General features: G+C 36.7%; 1 protein-coding gene across 1 annotated transcript in view; it reads left to right on the forward strand.

Moving 5' to 3' along the window:
• The window catches only part of LOC149550234 (uncharacterized), a 38,526-nt gene extending 37,259 nt beyond the window's left edge, over positions 1–1,267 (forward strand). The window contains exon 3 of the mRNA XM_089793329.1: positions 18–1,267. Coding sequence (XP_089649455.1) covers positions 18–1,043 — 1,026 coding nt within the window. The 3' untranslated portion in view covers positions 1,044–1,267. The remainder of the gene's footprint in view (positions 1–17) is intronic.
• The last annotated feature ends 15,342 nt before the right edge of the window (positions 1,268–16,609 follow it).

The following is a 16,609-nucleotide window of genomic DNA, read 5'->3' on the forward strand; positions in this document are numbered from 1 at the left end:
GTTCTGTGGTTTTCCAGGGATGTCTTGCAAGTGGAGCATCTACATGTCCTTGTAGTGCTGATTCTGCATCATCATATTCGGACATTGGGGATTGTGAGCAAAATGCAATCATACATTTTCCTCCTGCACATAAGGGATTTTCTGGCCGTTACTCTTTTATGTCAAAGCCTGTCCATCCAATGCCTTTTCCAGATCAGGTTATGGAAACTGATGGTCAAGTGGTAAATAGCAACAGATATACATCTACTGAGTGGAGGAATTCTGTTAGGTGGCCGGACAGTTCTGTTCATGAACTGAAACCATTTGGAGATGACATTGGCTCAATGCAAGCCTTTCCTGAGCTTAATTTATCTTCCCAAAGAGAGAGAAATGGGTTGACTAGTGCAAATAGTCCTGATTTTGGCTGGGAAATTGAAAATGCTAAGTATAAAAATATGCATTGTGGTTTGGGCTTATCAACTTCAGAAGTACTGAGATGTGGGTTGTGTGAAAGATGGTTATCACAGAAATCACCATGGAGCTCACATAGAATGATAAGATGTGGAGATTTCCCACCTTCAGGTGTTCTTTCTTGTGGCCATGTTTACCATGCAGATTGCCTAGATCAGACTATTCCCGAGTCACAAAAGCATGATCCACCATGCCCATCATGTGCTGGAGCAATTAATACTACTCTGGTATCTAATATTGAACTGCCAGCCTCCGTTGCTGGACTACAGGCAATGCCTGCATCGGGAGCCAGATGTCCAAGGTTTAGAATTGCCACTGATGATAATGGCCTTCCTTCCTCTGGAAAACAGAGCCATGCTCGGTCAGATTATATGGCTGACATACCAGGAAAAAAATGGCATATGCAGATGCCTGGTTGTAATAAGAAGTCGTTTTTAAGCAAGACTCTTTCAAAAAAACATTTCTTTAAGGGAAAATCAATCAAAGAAATTACGGCAGAGGATTTTGATTCAAAGAATGCTGGTTCTACTGTGAACATTCGTCATGGTATTAAATCAGCAGATAATTGTGTTGCTGGCTGCTCAAGGCACTAATAATGCCGCATAGAATCAGTGCTGATACATTTCATTGGGTACAGCATGTGTTGTAGATTAAATTTGGATGATTGAAAGAAATTTTTAGCATGGACTGGGCCATAAATGTCATGAAATGAGAAGCTGGTGTACATTACTCATCCAACTGCTAGGTTAGACGTAATATCTGCTTGCAGGTAACCATGCTGTTCTATATGAAAGTCGTAGTTTTCTGTTTACATTAATCTCTACTCTCTGAACCTGTCTTGTTGAGTACACCTATTGTTGTTAGCTCTCATGTTATGGTAAACATAAGATTTTCTAGGGCAATTGTTATTCATTATACTCTAGGTCAATACACTCTAGGATGCTTGAGAGTATATACAGGTTTACCTTTCATGGAATAATGTCTCTGAAATACCATGTCTCTGATTCCTGTTTTTACATGGACTCATTCCCATGGCTTTCTGTTCTTGTAGACGGGTAAAGCAGTTCAGTGTTTTGTTACTTGTAATCATAATTTCTTTATTTATTTATCATAGGAAACCTTATTACAGTAAATGTAGATTTTCCGGGCAGTTGTTATGCATTGTACTGCAGCATGCGAGCATATGAACGTCTGCTTTCTATGGATTAATTGCTGTAAAATACTGTAAGTTAAATTTTTGTTTCATGCTAAACAATGGACTCACTGTTCCTCCCTTCATGAAAAAGCCATTTAGTGACCACACATGATATGGATTTATGGAAGCGATAGTTTGTTAGTGAGCATTTATTATATCAGATTATTGGAGTTATCCTTGTAAACTGGAAAGGCTCTTCTGAACTGTTTTGCCTATGTGTAATCACTTTCCTTTTTTGTATAATTAGAAATAGTGGGCAGAGTGAGCATTTATTTAATAATATAATATATTACATAATTGGAGCTATTCTTAACAGATGGGTAAGGCTCTTCTGAACTGTTTTGTGTATGTGTAGTCACTATTCTTCTTTTTATAAATGTAACCTTTCAATGGGCAGTGTGCATGGTATGGATTCACGGTATTAATAGTTGGCAGAGATCATTTTATCTATGCATGATTTTCTGCATAAACTCTTCATAAGGTTAATAGAAATAATATGTCATGGACTTATTTGTTGATTTTGAATATCTTATGCGTTGGATTGCAAATGAACATGCAATTTACATGGATATGCATGTACAAGCAAAGATTGAGGATAATGTATATAGATTTGAGACATACGTGAAATCATGTTGGGGTCTAAAGTGTAGGTAAATTTGGACGTGTTTTAACTTTTTAGTGACAATTAATGAGACATAATGCCTACTTGTTTTCATCAATAACGATTTTTACATTTTAATTTGAAAAGCAAACAAAAACACTCATCAAGCAATGCACCTATTTTAATTGGCTAAAGGTTAAAAATTTACACAGGAGGAACTGCACATACTAAAATGTACCAATCTGGAAGCACAACTTAGGATGCAAATCCTGGATTTATGTTTTTGCCTCTTCTGTGTTACCAACATTGCTTAGAGGCATATGTGTGTTTTACAGGAGTGTTAGATTTTTCCAAAAATTGTGCTATATTCCACTAGTAGAGAATTTCCTCCTGGCAAGGATTTTATTCCACAATTATATTTAACAATAGTTTGAATCCGTTTAATGGAATGGGTAATTCTATGTATATTGAATAATATAATATCATTCAGATCATACCTCTTGAATGATATGTCACTTTGGATATCTTAACCAGACTGAAATTAGAAACATGTTAACTCTGCTCTGTGCGTGATGTGTGTCAATCCAATTATTGTCTATGATCTCTAGGTGTGTTTACATATTTGTTGGAAATAAGGCATCCGTGCATCAGTGTTAAGGATAAATAAATGCAATGAAGCTATAATAAGTAAATTACACTTTATAATCACGTACTTGATAAATATAAAAATTGAATGAAAAAACAAGAAAAGTTGTGTACCTTGATACAGATGAAAAGAGGATGACTTTCTTTGTGACATTTGGCAGTGACCTAGAATATAATGTTTAGGATCTATAAGATGAAGAGTCTATGAAGCCAGGATTAGTTAATTATGTGCTTGTTACGAAGTGTTGCATAAGTAATCTTTGTGCTTGCGGCTTTGGTCTGCAACTTGCATTTTCAATCTGATGTTTACAATTCGTAAGTACTCGCATACAAAGATTGGCCTCAAGAGTCAGGATCTAGAACGAAAACTTATTGGATTAGGGGAATTCTCCTTTGTGAAGGCAATGGATTTGATTAAGTGTTTTTCTTCAAGTTGGAAGGCAAACACAATGTTTGCAGATGTAATGAGAAAGAGCAGCTTATAACTTGTGGCTTCACTTTACCGGGATTAGGGATTATTTGTTTCTAGTTTAGTAAAGTCATTCAAATTAACAAAATAATTAACCAAAATAACTTTTTTTTACATGAATTTTGAAAAGATCATCAACATTCTTCTATGTTGTCTTCAGGGGTGATATTTTCAATTGGTCAATTTTTTAATTTTTTCTTTGTTTCACCATGGAGAAAAGAATTCCTCTTATGCTTCATCCAATCAGATTTGGGCATTCCTCACTATAGAACATTTCTTCATCTCTCTAAAACTCTCTTCACACCATATAAATGCCTTGTGAATCTAATGATTTGTTTTCAATCAAATCATGTGAATCTTAACTCTCTTCAACTCTCTGCATGCTATAGACTAAATGCCTTGTGATGCAATGACTTGTTTACAACCAAATCATGTGAATCTTAACTCTCTTCAACTCTCTGCATGCTATAGACTAAATGCCTTTTGATGCAATGACTTGTTTACAACCAAATCAAGTGAATATTTTCTATCTTACACTTTTTCCAATCAGATTTGGACATTCTTCATCTATAGAACATTTCTTCAACTCTCTCCCAACCATAGAGTAAATGCTTTGTGGTATAATGATTTATTTGCAACCAAATGTGAATCTTCTAGTTAAAAGCACTTTTTAACTGGAAATTTCAAACTATAACCATTTGTCAACATATGTAACAAATTACTTTTTAACTAGAAGTACAAGGGTAAATGTAAACAAAGCTTTGAGTTGAGAGGTTTTCTTGCAAATCACATGAAGAGTACTACAATTGAAAATTGTGCAAGATAGACAAAAAAATTACATTATTTTATATACATCAATAAATAACTATTTCATTGGAGAAAATGAATCGCATATAAGACCACAATTCAAAAGAGGAGAATTTTTTTATAAAATTGGAGATAAGGAATGATGTTTGTTTTGGAGAAATTAAGAACACATGAAGTTGAATTGTCAAAAGGTCTTCAATATATCACTAGTATTTTAAACTATAGATTCATGTGATTGTCATGGAGAATCACATCACTTTATGGAGGGAGATAGGGAAAACAAGTGCCTAAATAAGAAAGAAAAGCAATTAATGAAACATTTGATAGTAGAGTATGAATGTACAAGAGGAAAAAAAGAATATGAAGAATGTTTTGTAAATTAAAAGACAAGCTAGTTAAGGATTTACCGAGATTGAAGAGAACGGATTGATTCCTATTTCTAACTTTTCATCTTAGCAAAAGAGTGTTTTGTTAGTTCTCCTTAAAGCCAATTTGATTATTCTCTCTTGGCCAAAATGAAGTAAAACAATATAAGTTAAGCCATGAAAATTCTTCTGTTTGTGTGCATTGTCAAATATATGGTTGTTACAGAAATGAATTCAATCCTTGTAATGCAAAATTCAACAATTTATCATATTTAGTATCATTCAGATGACAAGGAATGAGTTGCACCTACCCTATCTCTTCAAACTAACACTTTTTCCAATTATGTTGCTCCTCATAATGTGTGACTTGCAAATCACCTATTGAGAACTCGTTGTCATGGTGGTACATTTTCATTTGCATTCATACTTAGGCAGCAACATAATAGCCTAATTATTTGATTCTATATTGGGAGCAAGAATAGTTTTCAAACATTTATCTTTTATTGAGTTGTACTGATTTTTCATGTTTTTGGCATAGAGTTGTTTATCCTCGACTAGGACCTTTTCCTTGCTTGAAAGACTATATCTTTTAAAGTTAATCTTTCCTTAATGCTGAAAGTGTGAAATTCTTCATCATGGATCTCCTCTCCTAGTAATTTGGGAAGGTGCGTATTTGTTGCTTGAAGATTTCCTTTCATTACAGAGGTAGATATCTTTAGACAAAGACCTCTTTTGGTCCTTTTGATAGTCTAGTAACTTATGCTTAACTCATCATGTTGGCTAGTGAAATTCATGCCTTCTCCATTGACCCTCCATTAATCGTTGTCTTATCAATTTGTGTGCGCTCTTGTTTCTTTGTAGAAGTCCACTTATGCTCTTCCAATGGCATTCTAAGAATGATATTAATAGTTGAGACATTCTTTTACATTGAGGTCGCTTTAACTAGTTGACTTGGAACCTTTTTTTCTCTCGCTTTAGTACTATTGTCATTTGCTTTATATTTGTGCATATTTGAATATTTTGCATGAATTGATGGGATCCTAAGCTTAAGGGCTTGATTATCCTTCAACTTAGTGTAATTTTATTCTAGTTTGGTTTCTTCATCTAGTTGACTTGAAACCTTTTGTTTGCTATAAATCTAACATCATATGCATATTTGGATGTATTGCATGGATTGATGTGATCCTAAGTGTGCTTTATCATCTCTCATTTTAGTGTCATCATGTCCTTAGCTTGTCTTGCTCTTAATTGTTTATTTTGTTATCTATACTTTATCATAAGCATTAATTGGGACTTTTGTTATAGTGCAGGCTAAATGTAGTGTCAAAATTGTAACTCTTTACAATTTCATGCTCTTTTTGGGTTGTCGCTTTAGTGAGCCTTATTTTGGATAATTTCAAGTCTATTTTGGTCTTATCTATATAGTTTTCATATGCACATATGGTAACCATGTCCTATGTCCAAGGACCTTATAGTCAACAACCATCTTTCTCTAGTCTCTCTAGTCAACTCCTAGCACCCTAGTCTCAACAAAGTGTGGCTCCTAATACCCAATTCCCTCTACAAGGGTTCACATTCAAACATGTGCAAGAGTTGATTTTTGACATTTGTGATCCAAACTCAAATTTTTAATATAGAAGTTGGAAGTTATCCTAAATTTGCAAATACCTTGAGAGCACTATATAAGGCAATCATTTATCATTCACAGTTAAGGATTCACAAGTTATCGTTCCAATTCAAGTGTCCTAATTCCTTAGTTCAAGAAAAGATTTTTGTATAAGGAGGATCACGCTAGACCAAATTATCTCCATAATTTGTCATAACTTGTCATGTCATTACATTAACACTTGGAGGACTTGTCTAATGAGGATTGCATCGCCACTATTATCAATCCTTCTAAGGTGTTTTCTAGTCAGTTCAATATATCATTTATGATTTAGCTTCTCTCGTATTGGAGGTAAGCTCTCTTTTACATTATCATTGCTATAGTAGAGTTAGAAACACCAACATAGGGTTTGATTTAGGGAAACTCCTATGCAACACAACATTTTCCCTCCTCTATCTATGTAAGTTAGAGATTAATAGCTGAAAGTTGTAGATTTGTGCCAAAGTAGATTGAGATTTATAGTCCACACTTTGAACATGTAAAACCCCTAGACTATGCTGATAGCTTACTTGATCAATACTTTTATGTTAAATTTTAAAGAAAACAGCTTAGATTTTCAAACCATTGATCACATTTTGACTTTACAGGCCATCATTAAGGAGGCTCGCCACTGCTCGACGAAAGTTTATTTGCTGTTTTGTTGACTTCCGCAAAGCTTTCGAATCTGTTCCTTGGGTGGCTCTCTTTTAGTGTCTTAGGGACATTAAGATCTCAAAGATTCTTCTTACAACTATTATGAGGTTATACGAGCACATTGAGGGCAGATTCAGGACTCCACATGGCTTCTCTAATCCTATCTAGAGCACTATTGAGGTGAAACAGGGTTGTCCTCTCTCCCCCACTCTCTTTGGCATCTACATCGATGAGCTTGAGGCTTTTCTCCGTGATTGCTCGCTCCCTGGCGATGGCTGTTATCTATATCAGGTATTGATCTCTATTCTCCTATTTGCTGATGATGTGATTCTCCTAGCATCTTCTCCCGATGGTCTTCAGTGGCTCCTTGATGGCTTGGCCTCTTTCTGTGACTCATGTGAGCTAGTTGTAAATCTGGGCAAGACTCGGGTTATGGTCTTCAATTGTTTGAGGACATCCCATCTCCATTTTTATTTCTAGGGTATCGAGATCGAGATTGCTTCTTCATATACTTACTTGGGGGTTAAGTTTTCTAGACCTTGATTCAGCCTAAGACAAGCCATGTAGCCCAGAGTCAACAAGGGGCTCGACTCCCTTCCTATTTGAGCGACAGTGCTTTCAACACCACTTCCAGGACATCACGACTAAGATGTCTCTTCTTGACTCCTTGGTCAAGCTGACTGTCCTCTATGGCTCTACTATTTGGGCCCCCTCCCTCTTAAAGTCTAACTAGGCCTCTATTGAGAGAGTCCAAACTCTTTTCCTTTGACGCATTATCAAATATCACCAGTTCACACTACACAACATCATTTTGGCTGAGTTTGGTGCTCACCCTTTCAGATTGGGGACTATCTTTGATTTAGTTTGGCTTCTTCACCAGCTTTGGAGCTTTGTTGATTCCTCCAACGATCATCATAGATATTCCTACTTAGCTTATTGTTCCTCTATGGAGGTTGCAGGTTCAAACTCTGGTCACAGGCCTCGTTGTTGGTACACCCAGGTCTCTAGTCTCTTGAGCTCGATCGGTATTAGTTTGGATCATTTTCCCCCCTTCCATTTTTCTCTGGATGCTCCAGCCCATCTTCTTCCACCTCAGCAGGAATTGAATGAGCATGTTAGACTTGACATCTACAAACAATATGTTATCGCAACCTGGAGGAATCCTCCAGGTGGGCTTCGTCCGCACATGGCCTTCTATGCTGAGCACTTTCTTGATATCCAGGATGGGATCATCTTACATCCTTGGTACCTCACTCGTCATTGGACTCACACTCTTTGCATCTCCTTGGGATCTTTTAGGGTGGGTTCTCACTAGCTACATATTCAGATTGATCACCAGATTGGTAGGGAGGATAGGATCTGTCGGCTTTGTCACCTTGGGGAGGTCGAGACTGAGTCTCACTTCATTTTTCATTGTCCCATTGATTATGAGACCTGAGGGAGATTCTACTGTTTGTTCAGAGAGTGTCAGTCAGTTCCCTCATTCTTTAGATATATTGACCACCATTGTCTTGCACTCTATCTTTAGGAGACCATGCAGCTTCGTGAGCACACTATATATCTCTTGCTTTGCTTGACATTGACCCCTATGTAGCTCATCACCTCTTTCTTCAGTCCTATAGTTCCTACCTGAGGATCGAAGCGGCCTCTTAGCACTATCTCGGTTCACACCAGATCTGTGAGACCCTGCAAAGATTACACTCGGCAACGTCCCTCTAGTAGACCTCAGAGGCGACCTTCGAGAGTACTTGATTGCTCTAATGTCCAAATTTCCATTCTGGACTACTTCTCACCTATGGGGAGTTCTTAGCTGTTGTTATTCCTTTTTCTTGGTTCTTTTGTTGTTTTGCTTCCACGTTCTTTCTATGAACGTCGTTTGGTGCTCCCTCTGCTGGCATTTTCCCTTTGTACTATTTCCAATCCCTTAGATCCTCATTGGTCTCTTGTTGGACATTAATAAATTTTTCTTATCTAGAGCATCATGATTCATAACCTAAAGCCACAAAGAAATTTGCACGTTTAGGGTACTTATCTCCATTATAAAACACTATCAATACCATGTTGCAAATACATATTTCTTTCCACATCTTATTTCTAGATCTCTACTTTGTGTTGGTTTTCAATTTTATATTTTTTTGTTGATGTGGAATTTTGTCAATTTTCTAGCATTTTACCTTGATCTTTGGATAATCATATAAAATCAAATGAAAACAACATAGATAGGGAATAATTAACCATTGTGTTAAACTCTCCTCTAGGACTGTAGTTGGACTTTGTTAATTATCGTCGTAAATGAATGTTGGAAGTACTGAATGATTAAGGTCTTATCTTACATTCTTTGTATAAGTCTTCTATTTTCAACATCATATTTATATATTATGTTTCTTTTTATTATTTTTATGGTGACAAATATTTTAAAATTTGATGTTTTGTTTATTTCAATTTATAGCACTATTTTTTTATACATGTATGTTTTGTTTTGGTTTTTATTTACATAAGCATGACACATGACATGAGACTTCATGTGTTATTGTCATTGTAGAACACCTTGTGATGCAATAAGTATTGCAAGGGGAAGCCAATTTATTACATTTTTAAAACTAACTATATAGATTTTTTGAAAATATTGTGTTCTTATTCCAAGATAAATCATAATACATTTCTTACCAATGCCAACACAACTTAGTAATCTTGAATTGTAATTTTATAGGCTAAAAAATGAATATCGTGAGTATAATAATTTTTAAATGTATTTCATTCACTCTATTTTGTTAATATTTTCCTTTGACAATATTATTGCAACCAAATCTACTTAGCTAATTATTATTGTTTGTACTTGTGTCATCTTAAAGTGTACACTTGTTTTGTAAGACCTTTTAACCCTACATTTTGATGATATCCAAGAAAATGGATGCATTTATGCTCAATCTGCTATCTTTTCTTGAGTTTCTACCCATTTTCAACCATTCTTTCTCCATCCTTGAGTTCCTAAAGGGGATCTTGATGCCAAAATCTCCTAGGTTGAGATTAAGGTCAGCCTCAATCTGAGGCATTTTACCTTGGGATCTCGGACCCATTTCAGGGTTTTTAGTTTGTTTCTTGCCCAATATAGTTGTCCCTTTTTATTTGATTCTAAAATCACTATAAATTGAATTGTCCACACTTCATTTTATCATCCATTATTGTCCACACAATCCATATTTTCATGAGAAAGCATTCATTCAAGTCATCATTTGCAAGCAAGCTTTCAAGGTGCATTCAAGGAGTTCAAGTCTAGCAAGAAAGGACTCATTGAAGAAACTCATTTCATGTCATCATTCATGCATTTCCTTCTCAAAATCTAACTTCTTTCATCATTGGAGATATTGGAGTTATCAATGAAGGAGATCTTCATTCATCAACCTTGCATAAACATTCAAAGCATTTAACCCTTAAAGCAATCAAGAACATACTCACATCAATGGATCTATGATTTGGCACTTATAGACCTATTGAATTTGTGAAGACATCCTACATTATCATTCTACATCATTCATCTACATACAAGCATCTATACATCTTTGTGGATAATAGATCTGAATCCATAAATAGAGGTTTTGGTAAGCATGATGGATATCACCATCCCCCCCCCCCCCCCCCCCCCCCCAAAACAAACAAAATCCAATTTTCATGTGTGTAGGAGCATATCTACAGATTTTTTGAGCGACAAACTTGAATTTTGTATCTACAATTTTAGGTTTCTGTACAAAGTAGGTTGAGGTTGACCTACACCTCAACCCAAGACGTCCTTGACCCCTATTCAATGCTAAACCTCTAGGTCATTTTTTACCAGAGACCTCGAGCTATTTTTTAGAATTGACAAATCTCAGTTTCAAGATCCCAGATTTGACCCTATTTCAGATTCTTACATAGTTTGACAGTAGGTTTTCAAATTTGAATTGTCCACTCTTATTAGTCATCAAGGTGAGTTTGATTCCTCATTTTTTATTTCATAACACTTACTTTGATTTATCAAATCTAATAATTTCATGTGCTTAGCTATCATATGTATTTTACGTTACTTGCAATTCAATTAGTTGATTTACTTGCACTTAACAAACACATTAATAATTCTATAATTCTCCCGATGTCTCTTGCTCCTACTCCCACTGCTCCTGCATTTGAATTTGTAGCTCCCACCTCTCATCCTACAACTAATGGGGTTGCATGTATTGCTGGCGGTGGTGGGAGAGCTTCACCCATTACTGCTATTGACTCCTCATTTGCAGCGTTCGTTTATGGCAGGGCTAGGGTCTGCTCATCCGCTTTTGGTGCCCATTCTTCTCCTTTTGCTCCTTCTTCACTGGGTGCTCGTCCTGGTTCTGGGGGAAGGACTTTTGTAGACGTCGCTGCCCTTGAAGCTGGATTGCATGGTGCTATCCCTCATGTTAGTTCTTCAGGGCATTCTCATTGTGATGTGTCCCCTGTAAGTGTCTCAAATCCTATTAGGGTTTCTTTAGACCCAGAAACAGTTGAAGATATCTTCCATATGGCAGAAGAGCTCTCCTATTTTGCTGTAATTTTTCGTGTTCGGGGTTTTTCGCCCTCTCTTGCTGATCTTCATGCTTGGATCTCCATGCATTGGGAACCAATTATAGACAATAATGTCCACATCTTTTCGAATGCAAAATGATTCTTTATAGCCAAGTTTGAAAGTGTTAAAGAAAGGAAGACTATTATGTGTGATAATAGTTTTTCATGGTAGGGCAGATATCCACTTATGGCTAAACTGTGGCATATGGATTTTAATCCACTTACTGAATCCTTTAAGAGGTTCCCTATCTGGGTCTGGCTTTTGAATCTCCCGATGCATCTATGGCAAGATTTTGTTTTTGAAACTATTGGGAATGCTATTGGTGATTTTTTATATGTGGATTCTAACACTTCGAATATTTTCCATTCGACGTGTGCACAAATTCTTGTGGAGTTGGATGTTTCTAAGGGCCTTCTTGAGGATATTTTCTTGGATTTTGCGAGGGGTTCCTGGAGTCAAATGTTGGATTTTGAAGGAATCCCTTTTCGTTGCAAAAAATGTCACGACAGGTCATATTGCTGATAGTTGTGGTGCTAAGAAGTCCAAATCAAGGCGACCAGCTTCTTGGTGGTCAGGGGCCTCTTTTGAGCACTATACAGTGCATAAATCTACGGTTACGCCCCCGAAACCTGTGGGTGATTCTCCCCCTGATGATGCTTCTGGCAATCATTCGGTGCCCGTGGTAGAGGAAGTTGTTAGGACTTCAGATTTGGTCCCTATTCCCACTCTAGCTCCTACCCCTATATCAGATGCTCTTTCTGGGGGTTAGTCGTCTTCTAGCTCTCCTAGGGAGATTGTTGTGGCTTCTACTTCCCCTAGGTTCCACTGTTCCATTTCTTCTGGGGTTTGATTTGTTGAGGTTGTGAAGGTGGAGGATGGTTGGATTGCAGTAAAAAGAAAGAAAACTAAGCCTTCTACTCCCCCTTTAGATATGAACCTCCGGTCACACAAGGAAGGCACTAAATTAAAAGGAAAATCATAAGTTCCCTTGTTGTCATTGGCTTTTTCGATGAGGTGCTGGCTGCTGAGTAGGTGTGCTAGTTGCTGGCTTTTGCTTGCCAGTTGGTTTAGTCTCTAGGTTCTAGGTCCCTGTAAAATCTGGTTGCTTTTCCTGGTCTTCTCTTTTGGTTTCAAGTCCCTGTAAAACCTGGTTTTGGTTTTTTAACTGGTTTCAGGTCCTAGTAAAACTTGGTTGTGCTTCATGGTTTATCTTTTTCTTTTATGTAAAGGGTTTCGAGGCCCCTTCAAAACTTGTTTTTACCTTAATCTAAAACAAACACATTAATAACTCAACATTAAAGAGACATAATTTCCCACAGAAAGAGATCCTTTAAGTATACATCTTGAAAAATGAATACGATTTAGCATTGACACCTCTTCCATCCACTTTGGGTAATATTAATCTAATTTGAGCACTTTGGAAGGTTATGCTTAAAGGTCCCTCTTTCACTTTCCGTAATGTGCATACAAAATTAGGGGTTCAATTTACACATATTAATTTCCATCTCACATATTGATTGTGCCCTTATATGTTTTTAATGTTATATTTTGGTGAACACATCACTTTCACACTTCATACCTTTTTTTTATTGTTTCTAGAACTTACCTTACATCATTGTGTGTTCAACTTCACCATACATTTTGGTGAACTCATTGATATTACATTATATATCTTCTTATTGGATGATTAGATCTTCATTGTATGGTCTCTCTTTGCATTTTCACATTGTATGCATTATTGCACTTTACACATTCTTGATAGTTAGATCTTATCTTGGAGTTACATTTTTGCATTGTGATTTTCAAAATTTGCATAATATCATTATTAAATTTTTAGTTTCTTTACCCTTTTGTGCATGAGCTTTATCACTTTGATTTCCACCTATAGCATTTCGGTTAGATGAAGTTGTAGACTCATGGGTTCTTTTGATCCCACTTTCTCCTTTCCTAGAAATCTTGATGAAACAAGCATGCTCCCTCATGATCCCAATCCCATCATGGTGAATAATTCCTCTCATTCTTCTCATGAAAATGATGATGTATTGCACCTTTCTCCTACCCAAGTCCAAAAGATTATTAATGAATTGTAGAAATTTGAAAATTGGTTAGCTCAAGAGAATCATGATCCCGATATTGTTTCTGTTGTATAAGCCTTAAGGAAACTCATTCACAACAATGAACATCGCATTACCCTCTTGCTCAACATTTCCCATCTTATCGATTCTAATGTTAAACCTTTAGTGGATAGTGCTCAAGAGATAGGATATGTTCCTCCTATGAATGTTGAAACTTTCCTAATTTTTACTTCCATTCCTAGTGTTCCTACTACTACATCGCCGCTTGTTAAATATAATTCTTCCTCTTCCCACTCTTCCCACAATTGTCTTGTGTTTCTTTACCTACCTCAATGCCTTCGTACTATAATGTTCCATTTACATATTTTGATGCAGGAGCATCCTAGGATTTCTTGCAATCCTACATGTTGGAGCCGAGTGCCAGTGTTTTCCAATTTTCATTTGTTGCCGAGCTAGTTAGTTATGCCAAGTTATTGTAGCTTTAGTGCATGCCAAGTTACTATAGCTCTAATGAATGCCAAGTTACTATAGCTCTAATGGATGCCGAGTTACTATAACTCTAGTGGATGCCAAGTTACAATAGCTCTAGTGGATGCTGAGTTACTATAGCTCTAATGGATGCCAAGTTATTATAGCTCTAATGGATGCTGAGTTAGTGTAGCTCCTAGTGGATGCCGAGTTACTATAGCAATCTAGTGGATGCCAAGTGTTCATGTATGTGATGAGTGCCAGTATTGGTTGTGGTTATGTTCGTGTTGAGTTGGTTGTGAGTTGACTTTTGGCATTTAATTTATGTATGGGTATTTAATTTGTGTTGTGGCTGACTTGTGGCTTGACATATATTTAATGTAAGGGATTTAACTTAGTTTGTAATGAGATGGGACAACTTGTGGCTTAGTTGGGTATAAGTAAGGGGTTTTGTGGAGTCTTTAGGAGATAGTTATGATTCCAACTTTGAGAAGGGGATGAAGTGTAGATGGAAATTTTGAAGAGCTAGGGCTGTGGCTTAGAAACCAAAGGATTGCTTGGTGGACCTGAGGGTACAAGTGTGGATTCTTCTTGGTGTTCTTATCCAGTTGTGTATATGGACTAGTTGAGATTGGGTTTGTAAGTTGGATCTTGTTGGATCTTGCAGAACTAATTTTGTAATTTTTGTTTGTAGTTGGCCCTAACCTGGAAGGCCTTACAACTGGGCATATTGCATGTAATCAGTTATATCTATGAATAAAGAGTTGTGATTTGGTATTAGATCTTGCATTATTGTTGCTTTGTTGTTGTATTTTTGTTGTGTGGTTGTTTACTGGGGGTTTGGACATCTCCTTTGAAGATTCTCTTGCCTTGCATTATGTCAGGTGGTATAAGAGCGAAGGTTGTTCTTAAATATGTGGACAGATCACCAAAGTTGAGGTAGTTTGCACCAGGATTTGCAGAGAAGGTTGATCTAGTGGCTGATAGATCTTCTAGCTTTGCAGATCTATTGCTTTGGGTTTACGATTTTTTTTTGGAATATGCCCCCAAGAAGATTGGACCCTAGGGAAAATTGATGATCTTAGTGATTTCATGGAAGAAATGATCTTAGAGAAGATTAGATCAGAGTTCAGATCTGAGATTGCATTGATGAAGAGTGACATGATCGCTAAAATTGTAAGTGCTTTAGGTGGTGTACCTAGGAATGTGGGTACTAAAAGTAGTTATGAGGAAGTTGCTGAAGAATTTTAAGCTAATGGATCTAGTGGTGAGGACATAACTGATCATGTGGGGAGACCTATTGGAACTAGGGCTGGTCAGTTTGCTAGACCTAAATCTCAGTTGAAGCTGAAGCATAAAATGTAGGTTTCTAATTTCTCAGGTACTTTGACTCCTAAAGACCTAATTGATTGGATTGGTGAATTAAAAGACTGCTTTGAGCTTGAGGATATTGAGGACCCACTCAGAGTGAGGTTGGCACAAACTAAGTTGAAAGGACATGTTGTTCTTTGGTGGAAAGAATTACAAAGAGATAGAGAAGAGGAAGGTGAAATGAAGATCACTAGATGGAGATTGATGGTTACTAAGTTGAAGTTCATTCTTGCTGATTATGAACTTGAATTTTTTTAAAAGAATGCAGAATCTGAAACAAAAGGATATGTCTATGAAAGATTATACTAAGGAGTTCTACAAGTTGACTATTCAGTCTAGTCATAGAGAATTGTCAAAGGAAAAGGTAACTCGGTAGATTAATGGTTTGAGATTCAATATTCAGGATGAGGTTGGTATGTTGAATATTTCTTTAGTTGAGAATGCTTATCAGTATCCTTGAAGGAAAAATATAAGTTGAAAAGGAAAGGTCAAGGTAATGCTATAGGGAAGGAGAAGCAGGATAGCTTGGCACAAGCTAAACCGAGTATTGAAGGTGAACTAAAACCTACCGATTAGAAAAAGACAGGTAGAGGTGAGTTCATAGGTAGTTGTTTCATATGTGGCAAAGAAGGGCATAGATCTTTTGAATAATTTATTGGTAGGACAATTGTTGTTGTGAATGAGGTTGAAGTCTAGGATAGTCAGCTTGAGAAAGGAGAGAATTTTTTGGCTCGACTAGTACTGGTGGGTCAAAGAACATGAGATTCTTGTCAGAGGACTTGTTGTAAGTCTAGTGGTAAAGTCTGCAAGGTGATTGTGGATGGTGGTAGTATTGATAACCTTGTTGCTGAGGAGATGGTTCAGAAACTTGGTTTGAAGAGAGTAAGACATCCTTATCCTTATAGGATTTGTTGGTTACAAGATGAACATGCTTTGGAAGTGAGGGAGCAATGCCTTATTGATTTTCAGATTGGGCAATATAAGGATCAAGTTTTGTGTGATATTGTGGACATGAACAATTGTCATGTGTTGCTCAGTAGACCTTGGCAATATTATTGCAAGGTTGTGCATGATTGTGTCAAGAATGTGTTTATTGTTGAGAAGGTGGTAGAAAGTTTTCCCTGATTCCTTTGTAGAATGAAGAGCTCAGTAGGAGGAACCTAAGTATTGGCAACTGAGTTGAGTTGGTAGATTTTGAGAAGGTTGGAGATCAGTGTGGAAAGTAGACCTGTAGCACACCTCAAATGGATGTGAAGAAGCAGAAGAAGAACAAGGGAAAGAGTGTACAAGT

Source organism: Cupressus sempervirens, chromosome 7, assembly GCF_028749045.1.
Source record: "Cupressus sempervirens isolate cs-2001-9-10 chromosome 7, ASM2874904v1, whole genome shotgun sequence".
NCBI classification, from domain to species: Eukaryota; Viridiplantae; Streptophyta; class Pinopsida; order Cupressales; family Cupressaceae; genus Cupressus; species Cupressus sempervirens.